This window comes from Mesoplodon mirus (genome assembly GCF_964341445.2).
Source record: "Mesoplodon mirus genome assembly, chromosome: 2".
NCBI classification, from domain to species: domain Eukaryota; kingdom Metazoa; phylum Chordata; class Mammalia; order Artiodactyla; family Ziphiidae; genus Mesoplodon; species Mesoplodon mirus.
In genome coordinates, this window is record NC_138977.1 from 62,582,842 (window position 1) to 62,604,422 (window position 21,581).

A 21,581-nucleotide genomic window follows, 5' to 3' on the forward strand; every position below is an offset into this window, starting at 1 on the left:
CTCTAGAGCCCGTGAGCCACAACTACTGAGCCCGCATGCCACAACGACTGAAGCCTGCGTGCCTAGAGCCGGTGCTCCGCAATAAGAGAAGCCACCGCAATGAGAAGCCCACGCACTGTAACAAAGAGTAGACCCCACTCGCTGCAACTAGAGAAAGCCTGAATGCAGCAACGAAGACCCAACACAGCCAAAAATAAATAATTAATTTTTAAAAAAAGTTAAAGAAAACAATTTTAAGGTAATTATTAGCAGAGTATCTTACTGACAGGGTGGCGCCATTTACATACATATACTTCTTGTCCAAAATTTAAATTTTTTTCTGTTCCAGCGTTCCTAGAATTCCATGGGCCTTTGCCATGACAGAAGTATGTGGCATGATTCTGTGCTATATTTGGCTCCTGGTTCTTCTTCTTCACAAGCACAGGTACCTCTCTTATTCCATTAAAAGACTGAAAGTGTTTTGACTGTCTTATGCAAAGGTCATCAAACCTTGTTTCTTCCTTTGCTGTTTCCTTGTTACTTTCCTTCTCTAGTCATTGTGACATTATAATTACTGACATAGGAAAATGTTTGGGTTTGATCAACAAAAGAGTCAGCCTGAGGTAGTACCTACATATTTAGTAATATTCTGAAGGTATTTTGCAGGGAAGGATTAGAGATGACGGTATTCAGCCATGGGCCAACCACGACAATCTAAGTCTAGCCTTGCCTTTCTTTGGAAACAGATCGGAAATGTCACTTTCTATAGAAGGCTGGAAACTCCTCCAAGGGACAATCTTTGGTCAGATGTTTGGGTGGAAGAAATTATTCTCTGCTTGGAGGAGGTGCATGAAACAAGAGGTCATCTTGCACACCGTGCACATCTAGCACGTGTAGTTCTCTTCAGATGGTATAGAAAATTGCTGAACAGGGAAGGCGCAAGAGGTAGAAAGGGAAGAAGGTTTTTGCGTCAAAAAAGAGAGAAGCATAAGAGGAGGCTACTTTCCTACTTTAATGAGGGGAACTTACTTAAGTAAAAAAATAAGCATAGTGTGGAATCTAAAGAGTAATACAAATTAATTTATTTACAAAAGAAAAGCAGACTCACAGACATAGAAAACAAGCTTATGGTTACCAAAGGGGAAGTGGAGGGGGGAGGGATAAATTAGGAGTATGGGAGTAACAGAGACATACTACTGTATATAAAATAGACAAACAACAAGGATTTACTGTATAGCACAAGGAACTATATTCGGTATCTTATAATAACCTATATTGGAAAAGAATCTGAAATATATATGTGTGTATATATATAAATATGTATATAACTGTATCACTTTGCTGTACACCTGAATCGAACACAATATTGTAAATCAACCATTCTTCAACTAAAAAAAAAAAGGCATAGTGAAGAAAAAATAGATCTGATAAAGTTGTGGGTCTGCTATCCATTGTCTTTGGATACTGAAGAGGAATAGGGACACTTTCGTGAATTTTTTATTCTTTCTCCTCACCAGGGAATGCTTGAGGTAAACTACAGTGATGAGCTTTAGGTCCTAAGCAGCAGTTATTTCAGTGCTTTGAAGGTGAAAAGAAGGGTTGATGATTGCTATTCTTGTCACACTTTTAGGCCATATTGCACTTCATTCTCTCTCGCTTTGCAACAATATTTGTAACTGGATTGCTTAAAACCAGAGGTGGTTTAAAAACACATGTTTCGGGGCTTCCCTGGTGGCGCAGTGGTTGAGAGTCCGCCTGCCGATGCAGAGGACATGGGTTCGTGCCCCGGTCCGGGAAGATCCCTCATGCCGCGGAGTGGCTGGGCCCGTGAGCCATGGCTGCTGAGCCTGCGCATCCAGAGCCTGTGCTCCGCAACGGGAGAGGCCACGGCATTGAGAGGCCCGCGTACCGCAATAAATAAATAAATAAATAAAAACAAAAAACAAACAAAAAAACCACATGTATCACTGCTGCTTTCTGGTTTAACTTTGCCTCACAAGACCCTGTAGATTTGAATTTATCCACTCTTCAAAACAAGAAAGAGTTTACCTTATATAGGAAACCTTGGTAGGTTTAGCAAAGCGTAGCAGTGACCAGCTAAATGCAAGTTTTTTGTTTGTTTGTTTTTGCGATATGCAGGCCTCTCCAATGTTGTGGCCTCTCCCATTACGGAGCACAGGCTCCGGATGTGCAGGCTCAGTGGCCATGGCTCACGGGCCCAGCTGCTCTGCAGCATGTGGGATCTTCCCGGACCGAGGCATGAACCCGTGTCCCCTGCATCGGCAGGCGGACTCTCAACCACTGTGCCACCAGGGAAGCCCTAAATGCAAGTTTTGATGTTTAATTAGTCAAAGAAAGTGTTTCTCAAAGTGTGGTCTTTGTAGCACTTTCTAGAATCACCTGGGCTCTTGTTAAAATTCAGATTCCATGTTGTCTTCCTCAAAAAGCTCACAAAATGGTGGCATGGAAAAAAGAAGGCAGAGACTTTTGCTCTGGACTTTCCACTATATGGTAAGAAGATGCACCATAAATCCTGTGTTAAGAAAGGATTGCATCACTGAACTTGCAGGAAGAAAGGAAAATCTCCAAGAGCCCCAAACACACAAACACATGAAAAAGGAAACACAGAAAAAATAATCTGTGGTGTACAATCAGAGGAATGAGTAAGCATCTCTGAAAAAGCATTCCACTGGTTGTAATGCCAGAGCTAAGATAAGGAGACTAAGCCTTAGGTATGTAACAAAGTTGAGTGGCTGATACCAAGACTCCCAGATTAAGCTGTGGATTTTAGAATGGGCTAGAGTGTTCTCAAGTCAGTAGTGCTAACTGGGTCTCAGAAGAAATGAATTTAATTCTTCTCTGGATGACAGTATATTCAATTTAGGCTCCTGTGTTTTCCCAAAATACTGGAGAGCAGGGCTATTAAGAAAGGTGAGAAGTGGTAGAATCCTCCTGCTTTGAGTTGGTACCCTCTCCATTCAGTGTTACTTTTTCTTACCTTCTTTTCTTCTTTTTTTACATTACCACTGCTACATTTTAGAAGTAGTAGTGAACCAGAAGTGAAGCAAACCCTGCAGGGACTGAAACCTAGCTTGAAATAATTTCAGTTTCAAAAATTGCATTAAGGTGACCCCAGATTGTTAAAGCCCATAACCACTTGCCAAAAGAGATATCAAATCTCTCTTTGGGAAGATAATATAGGCCTAAATTTAATTCTAAAATTTTTTATATACAATATCTGGCACTCAAGTAAATAACTTATAAAGGGGTACATAAGTATGTACGAGAATATGATCAAAATTTAAGAGAAACAATAAATAATGGAATAGACCCACTGTGGATCCAGAAAATGGAGGTACCAGATACAGATTTTAGAGTAACTCTGCTGACTGTGTTCAAGATAATTTTAACAGAGAATGAAATGGAAACTCTAGAAGTAAACACATTTTTTAAAATCCCTGAAATTGAGAATTCAGTAATGAGTATGACATCAGGTTGAATCCAGCAGAAGAGAGAATTAATGAATCAGAAGATAATTGGAAGAACAAAATTTTTTAAAGATAGAAAATAGATGAAATATTTGGGGACACTGAGGGGATAGCCTGAAGAAGGTTTACCATATAGGTAATTAGAGTTCCTTGAGGAGAGGAGAAAGAAAATAAAACAGAAGTATATTTGAAGTGAAAAAAATAAAAAAATAAAATGCAGATTCCTGAGCTCCATCCCAGGTGTACACACTGAAGTTTGAAACTTACCTAACCTTATATTGAGTACTTTTTTTTGAGGGTGGGAGGAGCATTTCAAAAATGTTTAAGTAAAGTCTCTGTACTTAAGAATCATATAGTCTGTTTTGGTTGAAGACATTAAAAAAAATTGTTAGAGATATACTTAATGTAAAACATAGTATTAAAAAAACCCTTAGTATTTTATAGCTTAAATTTAAGAGAAATTAAAGAATGTTTATTATATAATTACTGTCAACCAATTTACAATGTCATTAATGAGCAAAAAAATTCCCTAGGATCACGTATTTAACTTTACTTCTCATTAAATAAGTTATGACAATATATGAGTAATAAAACTAACACTAAGCTAGAGTCAGTCTGGGTACTATCTTACTTCTCTCTTGCGTAATTCTTACTTTCTCTTAGCCATATTTTCTTAACAGTGAAATGATGCTCTTAGGTCTGCACTGTCCAGCATGGCAGGTGCTAGCCACATGTGGCTATTTAAATTTAATTTAGTGAAAATGAAATAAAATTAAAATTCAGTTCCTTACTTGTACATTTCAAATGCTCAAGAGCCACATGTATATAGCTTATTGGACAGTGCAGTTATAGTCCATTTCCATCATCCTATTGGACAGTGCTTTAGATGGTCTCTAAGATTTCTGTCCTCTTCAAAGAATCTAATGGTTTTCCTGCTTGTTCTCCCTTTAAGTAAACACTAGATGCCTGAGGTATTTTGGTTTGTTTTCTTCTGATCTTTCTCCCTTTTTGGTCACTGTTCACAGGTCAATACTTCTCCGAAGGCTTTGTAGTCTGATGGGCACTGTATTCTTGCTTCGCTGCTTTACCATGTTTGTGACCTCCCTCTCCGTGCCAGGACAGCACCTACAGTGTACTGGAAAGGTAGCCTACTGTCTTCTTTATCATTCTTTCCTCTTATTCTTGGTGTGTTGATGGCACCATATACGAACTAAGGCTAAGGCTTTGCTTTTAACATTAAAATGTGCTTTTCAGCATTTTCAATATCTGTAATAAACCTCTAGAAATAATTTGGTAAAAATCTTAAGCCAGAATCTACCTTCCTGTTACTTCTATCCATTGATACTAACTAGTTCAATGCTGTAGAGCTATAGAAAAAAAGTAACTTTCGATTATCATTTTCCCTTTCTCACCATCCTCAACATCTTTAGTTCCTCATATGATGTGACTCTGGCCTCTTCACTGTCCTCATCACTCCTTTCTAAAAAATGTTGCAGTTGGACCATATTCCATTTAAAATGTAGTACCCACTACTCTAAACTTTACTCTTTCTGAGATATATTTAAATAATGGCTAACCTTTTTTGTTTTTGTTTTATACTTTGTTGCTTGTTTTGGTATACTGTAGACATACCTTCTCTTCTGGTTAAATTGAGAGAGGATAGATTATGCAGATGGGAACAAAAAAACAGGGTAATGAATTACTGTAAAAAATAAGAAAATGTTTAAAAACCCTGAAGATCACCTGTGCTTTATATATAAAATTGGCTGTTGTGACCCATTAAATTTGGACAAGAGAATTTATTAGCCTACTTTTCTAAGCCTCCATGCTTTAGTTATGTGTTCCCAAATATTCAAATGATGTATTAACACCTTTGTTATTTTAATGTTGTTTGTAAAGTGTAAAACAAAATTAAGTGTCTGTTCTTCTACTGCAATATAAATAGCTGAAATACCTGCAAGGGAAGATTAAGCAGCCAAAGGAGATCAGGAACTAAAAATATAGTCCTGAGCTGCAGAGTGACCAAACTTTCTCCAGGTATAAGGAGACTGACCAGTAAGAAAGGAGGAAGGGTTAATGACATTTAGGATTTAGTGTAAAGGAAATGCTTTATTTTTAAATAAAAGCTGTTTTTGTTTCTTCTTCTTTTTTTTTCCAAAAAGGGAAAGTACTTCTTTCTAGTTACAAAGTTATATAAACTTATTGTAAAAATTCAAATTTTATAGAAATATATAAATTAAAAAGTAAAATCTCACAAAATTCCCACTTCTTTCACCCCACCCCATAAATAATACTGTTAATAGTTGTGTATATACCACATGGACTATTTTTAACCATGCTTACATATTCATACAAGTTTATATAGATAGATACTTTTTAAACAGAAGATAGGATTATATTGCAGACATTGTACTTTAGCTTATATTTCATTTAATAGTGTGTTGTTTACTTTCTTCTGAAGAGATACATATAGCTATACCTCATCCTTTTTAATAGCTGCAGAGTATTCCATTGTACAATTTACCAGTCTCCAAATGATGTACATTTAAGTTATTTTCAAATCTTACTATTTATAAACAATGCTGTCATAAACATCCTTGTACATTTATGGTTTTTCACTTATTTAATCGTCTTAAGATAAATTCCTGGAAGTGGAGTTAGGAAATTAAAGAACATACACACTGAAAATTGTGATACATATTGCTCACATTTTCACTAGGAAAGACTAGTTTTTCACTACTATCACCACTATGTGCATGTCAGTTTTCCCATCACCATGCCAGCACAATTTTTGGAGTCATTGCCATTCTGATTAATGAAAGATGATACCTGAGACTTTTATGGTCTTATATTTTAAATTTAATAAAAATGCACAGTGTGAGAGCTGTGAGTTTATTTCGAGACTTACTGAGGACTATAGCCCAGGAGACAGCTTCTCAGTTAGCTCTGAGGAAGTATGCTGAAGATGTAAGGGGGAAGGTTAGCATATATGTGATCTTGGGGAAGGTGTACGTGCAATCAAGCCACACATCTTGGTAGAAGGTTGCTGCTAGTCATGAGGAACAAATGTCTTAGTTAATGATTTTAGTGCTTTTCTAAGTATGGGAAGATGCAAGAAATTGGGTTCATAAAATTTTCTCCTGAAAAAATCTGACTATCCTGAAGGCCTTTTCTGTCAGTTTTCCCAGAGCATAGAGTGCCTCATTCCTGACTGTGTCCTGAAGTCTTTTCAGGGTATGTTGAAGGTCAGCGACTGCAGTGGCTAATGACTTAATTCTTGTAGAATCAGGTGGCAAGTGACATTCTTTAGTTAGCAAATCTATTGAATTTCTGTGCATGGTGTGAAGGAGGGATAGAACAGTTATTACCCCCAATTATTGTAGTATGCTAAGTGATTAGAAGAGATTTAAAAGAAGAAATACGTAAGCTTACTATAATGAAAAGAGCATTTCCTGTAGCTGAGGGATTTGATTGTGGATCAGCCACTAAAGAGAAAAATATATGTACATAGGGCTGCAACATGTGCTACAAAAATAAATGAGGGACTTTGCTGGTGGTGCAGTGGTTAAGAACCCGCCTGCCAATGCAGGGGACATGGGTTCGAGCCCTGATCTGGGAAGATCCCACATGCTGCAGAGCAACTAAGTCCATGCGCCACAACTACTGAGCCCGTGTGCTGCAACTACTGAGCCTGCGTGCCCAGAGCCCGTGCTCCGCAACAAGAGAAGCCACTGCAGTGAGAAGCCCGTGCACCGCAACGAAGAGTAGCCCCCACTCCCTGCAACTAGAGAAAGCCCGCGTGCAGCAACGAAGACCCATCAAGCCAAAAATAATAAATAAAATAAATAAATTTATATAAAATAAATAAATAAATAAATTAGATACCATCTCGCTACAGTATGGACAGCCCTTTTTCTGTCTCTAATGATGGTTTTTTATTATCAGTTAGTTTTATGTGGACATATTTATTCAAATCTGCCCTAAATACTGTTAATTGCTTTGAATTATAACCTACTTACTGACCTGTATTTGCAGCAGTCATTAAAATTAGATAGTTAAGGTGATATTAACTAGCAATCAGATCCCTTACAGTGAACTCCGTAGGGCATTTTCATTGTAATAAAGTAATTGCTTGAAATCTCACTCCCAGAAGTAGTAGGTTTGGAGACAGAACCAAGGATATGCCTGTTTTTGAAATTAGACAATGGAACTACCTTAAGAAAAGAAACATTTAAAGCAAATTTCTCATCAGAGTGTCTAAATTCATTCTGTTGTGCTGTGTTTCAATTTTTATTTTTATTTTTCTGGAAGGATATTTGGGACATTTTAAGATTGGAAAGGATGGGGAGACTTGAGTAATTGGGCAATAATTGCTTTCCTTTTTTTGTGATACAGTATTTTTTTTAATTTTTTTATTGGAGTATAGTTGATTTACAGTGTTGTGTAATTATTGCTTTCTTTTGCATGGCATCACTTGTTTCCTGTCCTTGGCTGAGACATTTTCCTAGCAATCTCTGTTCTGTTCTTCACTGTCTGATTTTTTACTTTCACGAGCATAACATCTCTAACCCTATTCTCATTAGAGGTCATGGAAAGAACCAAACCATGTATATTTTAGTACCTTCCCTTTCCTTTTCTCTAATAATGAATTTCTCTCCCTACCATCAATTGAGGCAGAAAGGGAAAGCCTGGGTAGTGTATAATCAGGTGAGATTTCTAATGAAATGGTGGTTCTAATAAGATTGTTTCTTTTGTTCTTTAAGACATAGGGCTTTGGAATTGGACACCCTGTGTTCACATCCTTATTACGTTACTTACTAGCTGTGTGACCTCTCTGAAGCCAGTTCCCTCATCTGTACAGTTGAATCAGTTCATAGGATTTTTGTGGAAATTAAATGCAATGACATAAAAGCATATAGCAACATGCTGCACATAGTAAATGCACATAAAATTGCAGCAGTTTTTTATATTATTATGTGTTAAATGCCTTTTTAAAAGAAGTGACCATTGCTCAAACCCTTCCTCAAAATGGATTGCTTTTTTAAGTTTATGCGTGGGAGTTGGGATTAGGTTTGGCTACTAATAACAGGAACTTCGCGATGGCTATAGTTTAATAAACAAGCAATGATTTATTCTCTCTCATAAGTCTGAAAGTAGGTACTCCATCCAGGTCAAGTGTGATAAATTTATGGAGTCATCAAAAATCCATGATTCTTCTGTCTTTCTGCTCTCCTGTCCTAACACTTGACTTGCATCCTCAAAGCCACTTTGTGGTCCCAGATGACTGCTAGAACTTTAGCTATCATGTCTGAGTTGTAGGCTAGAAGAAGGAAAGGTAGAAAAGACTTCCTCCAAGCTGTTGTCTCTTTCGTTTATAAGTAGCATTCCCAGAAATCTTTTACACTTCCACTTACATCTTACTGTACAGAACTTAGTCACGTAGTGACACCTAGCTACAAGGGAGGGTGGAAAATGCAATGTTTTTTTGTTTGTTTGTTTTGTTTTGTTTGTGGTACGCGGGCCTCTCACTGTTGTGGCCTCTCCCGTTGCGGAGCACAGGCTCCGGACGCACAGGCTCAGTGGCCATGGCTCACGGGCCCAGCCTCTCCGCGGCATGTGGGATCCTGCCGGACCGGGGCACGAACCCGTGTCCCCTGCCTGCATCGGCAGGCAAACTCTCAACCGCTGCACCACCAGGGAAGCCCACGGAAATGCAGTGTTTTAGTTGAGTTCATTGCCTCTTCAAATAAATTTTAGATCCTATTACCAGTGAAGAAGGGAGAGTGGATATTGAATGGTAGCCATTGTCGCTGTCATAGCCTGTTTCTTATTGACAAGAACAGCCAAGCAAATAATACTGTATTATAGAGTATAAAACATGGAAATAGTTTTGTGTTGTAGTAACCTTTTCATTATAAAGGAACTCCAAGTAGAGAAGTTTGAATTGCATTGATTTCATTAAATTACCAAAATAGTTCTGAGTACAGCCAAGCTTTGACCACCCTTGAATTTGAATGGGAGTGGTAGGAGCCTCTACTGCCCTCAGCATTTGAAGCACTAATTCTTAGCTTTCTTTATAGGTATATGGCAGCGTATGGGAGAAATTACACCGGGCCTTTGCCATTTGGAGTGGCTTTGGTATGACCCTAACTGGTGTTCACACTTGTGGAGATTACATGTTCAGTGGCCACACAGTCGTCCTAACTATGCTGAATTTCTTTGTCACTGAATGTAAGTATCTTTAGTGCTTCTATGCATATCAACTGACTAGCTGCAGAGGAGGCTGTGGGAAGGGCATCAAATTCTGTGAAGAATGGGAGAAACAGACTGATGTAAGAAACATATGATTGAGAAACACTGGAAGAAGTGTGGTTTTAAAATGATCTTTCTGTCCTTTTCCCAGATACACCAAGAAGCTGGAATTTCTTGCACACTTTATCCTGGGTTCTCAACCTCTTTGGAATCTTCTTCATTTTGGCTGCCCATGAACATTATTCCATTGATGTGTTTATTGCCTTTTATATCACAACGAGACTCTTTTTGTACTACCATACTCTAGCCAATACCAGAGCATATCAGCAGAGTAGGAGAGCAAGAATTTGGTTTCCCATGTTTTCTTTTTTTGAATGCAATGTTAATGGTACAGTCCCAAATGAATATTGTTGGCCATTTTCAAAACCAGCAATAATGAAAAGACTAATTGGATGAAGACTGTCTTTGTAATGTGTTCGTGATTAAATATACAGTCGTTGTTGAAAGTGAGTAACTTTGCTTTCTCCCCCTAGGTTGTTCCTGGATGTCTTGCTTTTTGGCCTGTATGTTGACAGAGTAAATTTCCCTGTCCTGATCAAGGCTGTGATTATAGCAAGCAAGAAAGAATCATTAAGAGTCCTTAGGTATCTGTTTGAACAGAAAGCTTAAGTAGATGTCTTCCGCCCCTTCTCTTTAGGCAGACTTAATGTTATGATTGAAGTCAGTCTCTTACCTTTACCTATTGAGCTTAAGCAAATCAGCTTAAGCAATTTGCTGGTTGAAAGATTTTATTTTTTAATTTCCAGTAGGACTCTAGTCAAGAAATAATAATAATAATAATTTTTTAAGTTCGTTATTTTCTTCAAACGAAAAACCCCTACCAAGTGAGCAGTACTTGTTCTTTGAACTAATCTCTGTGTCTTTCTAAAAAACGCAACTCTGGAAAATGATCCTTTTTACTAGCAAATTAATTTTTGCCTTCTGAACCATCCTTAAGAAAAGTATACTGAATATACCAGGATCCCTGAAACAAGAAGAGAATGAAAGGGGCCGTACATAAGATGACAGTGCAAATATAGTGCTGGTATTTTTCACCAAAATCAACAAAAGGTGCAGTTCCTATTTTGTGCTGAGGGTTCAGTATGATCATCAGTAAGTATGCATGAGGGGAAAATGGCTGCATCCATAAAAATAAAATTTGCTTAATTTTAGTGATGAAAGTACCTGGAATAACTTTGTACTGTGACTATTAGCTAGACAGATGACAGCCCAATTTTATGCTTTTTAATGGTGTTATTTAATGAGCAAAATAATGGAGTGTTTTATCAGATGTTAAAGTTCTGTGTCCTTAAGTAGGGAGGTATGCATGCAAATTTTTCTCTTTCTGAAGTTTATAACAGGTTGCAGGCATTACTTTTTGGTTTTTGAAATTTCTCATTCTTGGCCACCAGAACTAAGCCATTTCAGACATATTTGGATATGAAAAGGTTTTGTTGTTTTTTATTTTTAAAACAATTGTGTACATACATTCTTTCTATTTAGTTTTAATTTGGCAGTCAGGAGTGATATAACTTAGTTGCTGTTTACAACACTAGAAATTTAGTACCTTAAGTAATTTGACCTCTGTGATTACATTTGTCACTTTACTTTTAATGATTTTGTACAGTAGTTTTGAGAGTAGTTTGGTTCTAGAATTAGACTTTGAACCCCAGCTGATGAGCTTAGCCACTTGGAATATTAACTGTATAGCTTTTACATTCTGTTTTAAAACAAGGAGTTAAAAAGGTGCTGGCATATTGAGGTCTAAAATTAGGCCACTTAGCAGAAACCTGCTCCTTAAATGGTGAAATATTTTATTTTTGCACTTTGAGTCATATTCCTACCCCATATAAGCTACAGAGGAGCCTGAATGGATTGGGCAGGAAACAAATATAATGCAAACAAGTTGCAGCTAGTGCTGAGTGATCCCAATTTGGGTGTACTCTGAACATTATTTTTCACTTGAGAAAATGGCACGAGGCAATTTAAGTTTTATTATGCTTTTAAATCTCATACTTTAGAATCTGGTAACATCTTAAATTGTTGATTCTGTTACATGTTGGGAATGAAAATGCCAACATTTCATCTAAGGAAATTGCATAATCATGAAGGGTGAAGGATGTTTCCTTTGCAGTTAGAGTACTTTGACCCTTGAGGTCAAAAGATATGTAACTCCCATTTTTTTCCAGATGACAGAAGAGGACTGAATTTAGCTAGGGAGGGACTGGCATTGGCTTTTGGGAAAATGTTTGAAAAAAAATCCATGGCAACATTAAGTCAAGAATGTTGAATAGCTACTTAATGGTAAATTTCCTAACATCAATCTTCTTTCCTTCGTATGGATTTTATTCTAGAACAAAATAGAAAAAAAAATTGCAACTAACTTTGCAGATCTATTGATACTGAGAGTGCCTAATAGCAGACTGCAATGAGGATTGTAAAATAACTTCGCACACTCACATTTGTCATATCTGTTTTGAGGAAAAGGTAAGCTAGATTTATAATTTATTGTTATAACTATTACAGGGCATTGTTTACATATATTAATCATCTCCAGGTCTCTTCCTTGGAAAACTTTGAGACAAAATTCTTTTCATTTCTTTTTTTAATACAAAACCTATAGTTTTGTTGCTTTTTGTTTTGTCCAGAAATTTCCAGATTTTGTCTTTTTTTTTCTTGTTAAAACCATAGTGAAGGTAGGATATACATTTTGGGTGTGAATATGGCTAGGTAGAGAAACAACATGCCTTAGATCTACATATTTTTTACCTTGTCTACAGTTGGAAACGTGTGAGAGGCTTACATCATTAAACACTGAGATTTCAGTATAGAAGGAACCAAGGTTTTTTGTTTGGGGATGCAAACTGGAGGTTATATTGAAAGTCCTCCATGCAATTTCTGTCTTCCTAGGGGCAGCATTACCTGGTTTTTTTTTTTTCCTTTCTTTTTTTTTTTTAATCCCATGAAGAGCAGCATTACTGAAGGGTAATTGAAGTTTCTAATCAGGTTTAGAAGAAGGCAAGTTTGCTATTATCACCAGATAATTTGGGAGAAACCTTTTTTGGCTGCAGAATTCTCAACATGCCTATTTTCTCCATAGTTCTCTGTGGCTAGAATTGCTAGAGTAAAAATACAACTTCCATATGCTAGATCTATTTATTAGTATCCCTTTAAATCAGAAAGCAATGAGCTTAGCCATAGAACCAGTCAGTTAAATAAGTGTGGACTGTTCACAGGAAGAACCCCATGCTAGAGACCTGCTGATAGTGTAACTCTGACACTGCACGTGGCATTCTTCCCTGCCCTGTACCTGCCTGAGTGTTGTTACTTAGAATTCTAAAAATCTTATAATTTTGTAAATCATAAGGACAGAGGCATCACATCCTTTTGTAGCTGATATGAAACCATGTGTTTTAAGGAAACCTGTTTGGAAAATGTTATTTATATACTCAAAGTCATAATCATAACACTAACCTGCTTTGATGGTATTAGTAAAAAGCAATTTCATCATCAGTTTCATAGTAAACTTTTTTTAAGGATTCTTGTTCATAATGTTTGAGAACATTAACCATATTCTTTATTTAAACTCTCTAATCTAATAAATTTAATTCTGTGATAGTCTTCTTGTAGACTTAAGTTACCCCTTACTAAAAGTAATTATGGTAATAGTCATTTGTCAGTTCTTTATGGTATTCAGGCATTTGAGACAGGAAAACTCTTTTTTTACAATAGTCCCATGGCTTTCTTAAACAGTGTTGGTTTCATTCAGATAGTTTCAGAGCCAACAAAGTATGTCAGCTTTAATGCCATCTTTACTTTGGCAGTTAAGACAGTTTGCATTTGTAAAATGTTTTAATCTGAATTACCCCACACTACTGTAGAGAAAAATTGTTAATAACACCAAAAGTCAGACTGCTACAGGTGAGCAATGAGAAAGGAAAGAGGTTGAGGGTTTTTCTTTCTCTGTCTTTGAGTAGCTTTGAATGACTGAAATTAGTATGGAAGTAGGTTTTGTTTCGCCTTTCACCTATCCCTCACCACCAGCAAATGCCACCAATTTCAAGTAACTAAAATATGGCCAGTTATTTTGCATCAAGTTCAATGAAAACATCTGTGAAATCTATAATCCAACTCCCCAAAAGTTGTTTTTTTAGAGTATGTTCTACCCTAAATTGACCAAAGGACTTTTATTCAGTGTACTACTCCATGTTTAAGCATAAGGAAGCTTTGTGCCTAATATGGAAGGAGAAGGAATACTATGTTAATTTTGTTGTTATTTCAGGTCTGTTTCAATCTGAACTACTGGGTTGTCTGAACTAGCCAAGCAATGTTACCAGTTAGTAATATCATCTTTAAAATGCTTAATTTTAATAATTTTTTATTCAAAGAATCTATAGATTGTTAAGACAGTTGAAGTATTTCTGATATGAAACAAAGGGAGTGGAAACTGGTACTTAATGGGGGAAGCAAAATTAGCTTGGGCTAAAGTGGGCATGTTTTGTTTTAAGAATGCTACCTAAATGTCACCCAATCTGCAGAGATACTAGTATTACTTGAAGATGTGAAAGTTCCTGTGGTAGCCATACCTTGAAGCACAGTGTTGTATATAAGTAAATATCTTGATTCTAAATTAAATCCAGATTTAACTAATATATATTATTTTATATCTTTGTTGTATTAAAATGTTTAAAAACACTAAAAATAAAACATTTGAAAGTTGGATTGCAGTCTCTTATTTAAATGCCTTTCCATTATTAATACAGCTGGTTTATTTTTTATGCAGTGAATTTTTATCATTTGCAAATGATTGGGCCCTGCAACTTTAAACCCTAATGTATACCTGGTCCCTGGCATTTACTAATTCTTGGTTGTTTATTGATAAGCCATTTGTCTTTTCTCCTTTCTTTTCTGTTAACTAGGAGAGAAAAGTAATCTTCATGATGGTATAAGAATAATTATAGATGAAGTCGAGAAGGAGGAAAGGGAAGCAAAGCAAATAGCTACTTATTCCTGGGCACATTAAAGTTTTTGTTTATTGGTTTTGGGTTTATTTTAATTGTAAATTTTGTAGAAAGATGCCATCATCCTGTCAGGTTAGCGTTGGAGATAATGATGAACAGGAAAAGAAAACAGTTGTTAGGGGTAGCCCAGCAGCCCAGAGCCATGAAATAGTGAGAACACTAAGTATTGTCACAGGGCCCTATGAGTTTATTAATTCATAACTGAATTTGTCTTCATGATCACTACTAATTGTAGCCTCTCTGGTGCTGGCACCAGCTGGTCTGTCTCGGCAACTCCGGAAAGAATAGTCCAAAACAGACTGCGGCTGCTTGGTTGGAATAGAAAATGTGGTGGATTTAGACTCTGAGGACCTAGGTATGGGTTGCAGCTCTGTTGCTGATTAAATTGGGTCTTTTCTTCCAGCTCCACTTAACCTTATGTGTAAAATGTAGGGGTAAATGCCTACCTCATAAGCTGTGTTAAGGGCCAGATTATGAAAGTACTGTGGACTTAATGGCTCAGTACCTGGTATATAATGCTGAAATATTAGTTGAATTTAGGTCAGTAACACAGGGCCTGTACTCCCAGGGAGTTAATAATCTAGCAGGGAAGATGACCTAAAAATGGAAATGACAACATTCATTGGCAGAATAGAGCAGTAGTTTTAAAGCCGCCTGGGTGAACATCTTGTGGGGTTGGGGAAGAGAGTTGGAGCTTGTACCATTTTCATCCAGAGTTGGTGTTTTACATATTTGGCTTTCCTAGTAGGCTTTCCCTTTGAAAACTGGGTTGAGGTTAGGGGAAGTAAATGTTTGGAAACCACTGAGGCAACAGACAAATTCACTCTCTTCATTTAATAGTAGCTTGGGAGAGGAAGGGCTCACTGGGGACTGAGGGTCCAAGAAGAATTCACTAAGCATGTGAAACTTGAACCTAGCCCTCCCTGACGGATAAATTCACTAGGCTGTGATGAAAGGCTTAGAGAGCTCTGTGATGTGAAAAAATTGGGTTTATTTGTGTATGTGTTAGGGAACTGTTGACAGGGTATGTGTTTGATTTTATTTTAAATGGAAGCATTGGGAATGCCTGTTGCCAGGGTCTGAATTGTGGGGACAGGTATAAGTAATTCTGTATAACAGGAATTGGTAAAGGGCAGAAGTTTAAGTCTAAAAGAGAGAGGAAAGATGATGGAAAGTACACAAAAGATCACTGGAGATGAAAGGAAGGCTAGCGACCCCAAGATAGTAGGTCAGGGCACCAGGACTGGGCACAGTTTGTAGGAGGCCTTTGTCCCCAGCCGAGGAAGATCAAGACACCAAACAAATGAGCTGCCAACTGCTACTGGCTGGTGCCATATTAATCTAGGTTATGATATACCTTGTGTCCAAAATTGTCTCTGTTGTGCTCATGCACCTAACCTGTTGAAATGCTGACCTGCCAGGCATTAAGTGGAATGGAAGCTGACTCTGGTGAAGACGTGAGGAGATGCTGTGGTAAGAGAATGCCTCAGAGGATCTCAGTGATCACCCTCAGCTGTAACTTAGAAAAAGAGCAGATGACAGCTCTAAGACCTCTGCTGGAGTAGCATGATATTTAAATGCTGTATGTTCTCACCTCACAGAGCTCCCCATGAGAGCCAGAAATACAAAACCACCATGACCTACCTGTTCATATTCCAGCCTTAAGAGCCCTGGATCACACTATGAAGAGAATACCTGTACGTAATTTTTTTTTTTAATTGGAGTATAGTTGATTTATACTATTGTGTTAGTTTCAGGTGTACAGCAAAGTGAGTCAGTTATATGTATACATATATTCATTCTTTTTCAGATTCTTTACCCATATATGTTATTACAGAATATTGGTTGGTTATCTATTCCACATATAGTAGTGTGTGTATGTTAATCCCAAGCTCCCAGTTCATCCCTCCCCCTGATGTTTCCCCTTTGGTAACCATAAGTTTGTTTTCAAAATCTGTGAGTCTGTTTCTCTTTTCTAAATAAGTTAATTTGTATCATTTTTTAAATTCGATTCCACATATGAGTGATATCATATGGTATTTATCTTTCTCTGTCTTACTTAGTATGACAGTCTGTAGGTCCATCCATGTTGCTGCAAATGGCATTATTTCATTCTTTTTTATGGCTAATATTCCATTGTATATATGTACCATATCTTCTTTATCCTTTCCTCTGTCAGTGGACATTTAGGTTGTGTCGATGGCTACTGTAAATAGTGCTGCAGTGAACATTGGGGTACATGTATCTTTTCTAAGTATGGTTTTCTCTGGGTATATTCCCAGGAGTGGGATTGCTGGGTCATATGGTAGTCCTATTTTTAGTTTTTTAAGGAACCTCTATACTGTTCTCCATAGTGGCTGTATCAATTTACATTCCCACCAACAGTGCAAGAGGGTTCCCTTTTCTCCACCCTCTCCAGCATTTATTGTTTGTAGACTTTTTGATGATGGCCATTTTGACCGGTGTGAGGTCGTACCTCATTGTAGTTTTGATTTGCATTTCTCTAATAATTCGTGACGTTGAGCATCTTTCCATGTGTTTCTTGGCCACCTGTATGTTTTCTTTGGAGAAATGTCTATTTAGATCTTCTGCCCATTTTTTGATTGGGTTGTTTGTTATTGTGGCATAGAGCTGCTTGAGCTGTTTGTATATATATTTTGGAGATTAAACCCTTGTTGGTCACGTCATTTGCAAATATTTTCTCCCATTCTGTGGGTTGTCTTTTCATTTTGTTTATGGTTTCCTTTGCTGTGCAAAAGCTTTTAAGTTTTATTAGGTCCCATTTGTTTATTTTTGTTTTTATTTTCATTACTCTAGGAGATGGATCCAAAAAGATATTGCTCTCATTTATGTCAAAGAGTGTTCTGCCTATGTTTTTGTCTAAGAGAGTTTTATGGTGTCTGGCCTTGCATTTAGGTCTTTGATCCATTTTGAGTTTATTTTTGTGTATGTTGTTAGAGAATGTTCTAATTTCACTCTTTTACATGTAGCTGTCCAGTTTTCCCAGCACCACTTATTGAAGAGACTGTCTTTTCTCCATTGTATAGTCTTGCCTCCATTGTCATAGATTAATTGACCATAAGTGCATGAGTTTATTTCTGGGCTTTCTGTCTTGTTTCATTGATCTATATATCTGTTCTTACACAAGTACCATACTGTTTTGATTACTGTAGCTTTGTAGTATAGTCTGAAGTCAGGGAGCCTACCTAATGGTTCTTTGATACAGACTAATCAGCTGCCTTTTTTTTTTTTTTTTTTTTTGCGGTATGTGGGCCTCTCACTGTTGTGGCCTCTCCCATTGTGGAGCACAGGCTCCAGACGCGCAGGCTCAACGGCCATGGCTCATGGGCCCAGCCGCTCCGCGGTATGTGGGATCTTCCCAGACCGGGGCACAAACCCATGTCCCCTGCATCGGCAGGCAGACTCTCAACCACTGTGCCACCAGGGAAGCCCCAGCTGCCTTTAATAAGACGTCAGAGTACATGAAATTTGATCCTATTTTTCCACAAAGACTGATTTTGGAGACTTAGCTGGAGAGCATTTTGGCAGTAAGGATGTAATTTGAGGACTTCAACATGGTTGAAATCTCACATGTAGACATGTAGAAATGTGATAAGCCTAACTGTCTAGGCAAGATTCTGAACTTTCTTCACTATTGATTCCACAGTGGTGCCTGTGATTCTTACTCTCTTTTTTAAAAGTTACTAATTTCAAGTAAATGAATCATGAACATGGTAACAAACTGTATATACTGAAGAGTCTTCTCCCACCTCTGTGCCCCAGCCTTTAGCTCTCCTTCCAAGAGACAACCTTTTTTTTTTTTTCATTTTTTCCATCTTCTTTATTAATCAAATGATACAAAACAACCATCATTCTGTAAATGCCCAAGCACCCACCTGGTCCTCTCACTCCCAAAACTCACCCTCCTCAGCCTCTCCCCCACCCTGCTCTCTCTCTTCCCCTGCCCTAAGCCTGGGAGACAGGGTCCTGAGAGGAGGCTGGGGCAGAGCTGGGGGCAAGGAGGGACAGCACTGGACAGACAGTTTGGGTTGGGGAAGAGGTTAGGAGGAGTAGGCTCGTAGAGACCCTTTTTAGAACCGAATATCCATTCCTACTTCCACCCCCTTCAAATCAGTTCCCATAGCTCAGCTCCTCTCTGCCCTTCCCCCACTACTCAATGACTTGGCCCTTACAGCATCTTCAACCCTCCAGCAGCCCTCCAATACATCCCTGGCCCCAGCCACCCCCTGAGCCTCCCCCAGGTGGGGACCCCTGGACCCATTAGCCCCACAGAGCTCCCAGGGATGAAGTACACAGAGGCCCCAGGAAGGGCCATTATGAACCTGAACCTTGCAGAGGTGAGACAGGTGGGGCTGGGGAATAGTGTGGGGGTGGTGGAGAGAGGAGTTTTATTTCCAGGCCCCCCAGGCTCTGGAGGCCCCCTTTCCCCAATATCCCCCCACCGCAGAATTCCAGGGGAAGGTTTTCAACTCCCCCGGACAGGGCTCTCCAGCTTCACACTCTTGGCTGCTTCTCCAGTCAGCTCCCAGAAAGTCCCGAACTCCAGTTTAGAGTCGTTACAGCTGCCTAAGTGAGACAACCATTTTTAACGAGTATGTTTTTCCAGAGCTATTCTATGCATATACAAATATATTTTTTAAAGTTTATTTTGACGTTATTTTACACGAATTGTAGCATATACACATATGTGCACATATAAACATGGTTTTGCACCTTGATTATTTTGCTTAACGTACCAATCCCTTCCCCTCTAGGGACACACCTTAGTTGAATGAGTTGAGTTTATTGCTCATTGCAGTGAGGGAGAACACACACCATGGGGAATTATAGGGCATCTCAGTTGCAGTGTGTTGGAAAGGACTTACCGGATTGGGGTTTGGATTTGTTGGTTTTGGGGGAAAGTTTTTTTTTTTTTTTTTGCGGTACGCGGGCCCCTCACTGTTGTGGCCTCTCCCGTTGCGAAGCACAGGCTCCGGACGCGCAGGCTCAGCGGCCATGGCTCATGGGCCCAGCCGCTCCGCAGCATGTGGGATCTTCCCGGACCGGGGCACGAACCCACGTCCCCTGCATGGGCAGGCGGACCCTCAACTACTGCGCCACCAGGGAAGCCTGGGGGGGAAAGTTTTAAGGAAGCTCATACTTGCTGTGGATTGGATGCTTTCAGGTTGCTGGAGCAATTCTATGATTGCATATTTTAATAAATCTTAATAAGGCAGGAGGAATGAATTGAGGCTAATGTTACAGTTCCTAAGTGCTGCTGTTACAGCAGTCACTCATATCAGCCAGGATAGAGGGATGTGTGGTCATGTTTGTAGTTACAATAATGTTCATGTTTTTATCTGTGTTCAGACATCATTACTAAATATTCTTGTTTTTGTCCTGACCTGTCATGGTCACAGATCTCCTTGTCTGATGTTGGGGTGTTTTGGGAAATTTTTTATGTTCAACAGGAAAACAATAAGGCCTAGCTGTGAGTGCCAGGCCAGCTTCTAGCAACATCGAGTTCTAGATGATGGTACCAGGCCATCTGCCCAGTGTCAAGGGGAGCTTTTCTGTTAGTGTTGTCTCCACTGCACAGATGTCCTAATTTATTACGCATTCCCAGAGAGATGGACATTTAGATTGTTTACTATTCAAACAGTACTGCAATAAATAACATATGTTACTTTGCCTGTGTGCAAGTTTATCTGTAGAATAAATTGCTAAGAGGAAAGTTGTTGGGTCAGAGGCCTTGTGCATTTTAAATTTCATTAGATATTGTCAGATTGACTTCAATAGAAGTTGTACCAATTTATTTTTTTTATTTGAGTTTGCCTGTTGATCCACATCATTGCCAAAATAAGGTATTACTGAACTTTTGTATTTTTGCCAACTTGATAGGTTTAAAAATGGTATCTTAATTCCCTTTCTGCATAAGTAAGCTGCAGAATTATTTTTAAATTGCAGTAAGGGAATGGTGGAATGGTGACAACTTTATTAGCATGCGAATCTTTCTGGAAGACTAACTGAATCACAGACTATGTCATATATTTTGTTAAAAACCCATATGGCTATAAGATGTTGAATGGGAAAAGGAAGAGGATTATTAGATTGAGGAGTGTTTCTCCTATTTTATTTGTAGCATAGTCTTTCAACTTGGCCATCTTTTGTCATTGGAGAGTAGTGTTTTTTCACGATAATTATCTTCCCTGAACACTGATGAAAGCTAAGTGCCATCTAGGCTAAGGGAGCGTCCAGAGGACCTAGTTGCTCTCCTTGTTTTAAAGTTCTATAAGATGTAACTGTTAATACCTGTCTGCCTACCAGCAGCTACTATTGGCTCTGACATCACTTATGAGACATTCCAAGGACTCAAATTTACCTGTCCCAGATATAGGGCTGTATTGTAGCTGTGTAGGACCTGAGGTATGGAAGATGTTTTGAAAAAATAATTATCAAACATTTATTGAACACCTACTACATGCCAAGCACTGGTGACAAAGTCCCTGCCCTCAGGAAGCTTACTTTCTAGACAATAAACAAATATATGAGAAAGAAAAAAAGCATCCCTGATAGCTGTCAACTAGCGTAGTTACAGTGGTGTTCCCCTACCGAACATAATGTTACCGAATATCAACAGCAGATGAGGACTCTGCATGATTGTGAAAGGCCATCTTCAGTCATAATTAAGCCTGAATGAACACCATGCAACACAAAAATGACAATACACCCCCCCCCCGATTAATACTGGTAACTAAGAGGGACTTCCCTGGTGGTCCATTGGTTAAGAGTCCGCACTCCC

General features: G+C 38.4%; 1 protein-coding gene across 3 annotated transcripts in view; it reads left to right on the top strand.

Moving 5' to 3' along the window:
• SAMD8 (sterile alpha motif domain containing 8) overlaps positions 1-14,480 on the top strand; it is a 47,407-nt gene extending 32,927 nt beyond the window's left edge. For 2 of the 3 annotated variants that reach the window (XM_082606365.1, XM_082606366.1), the window contains exons 3-6: positions 329-424; positions 4,493-4,610; positions 9,548-9,698; positions 9,871-14,480. In XM_082606365.1, the coding sequence (XP_082462491.1) occupies positions 329-424; positions 4,493-4,610; positions 9,548-9,698; positions 9,871-10,175 (670 nt within the window). In that variant the 3' untranslated portion in view covers positions 10,176-14,480. The remainder of the gene's footprint in view (positions 1-328; positions 425-4,492; positions 4,611-9,547; positions 9,699-9,870) is intronic. The other variant, XM_082606367.1, reaches the window with a different exon arrangement.
• Positions 14,481-21,581: the final 7,101 nt, after the last annotated feature.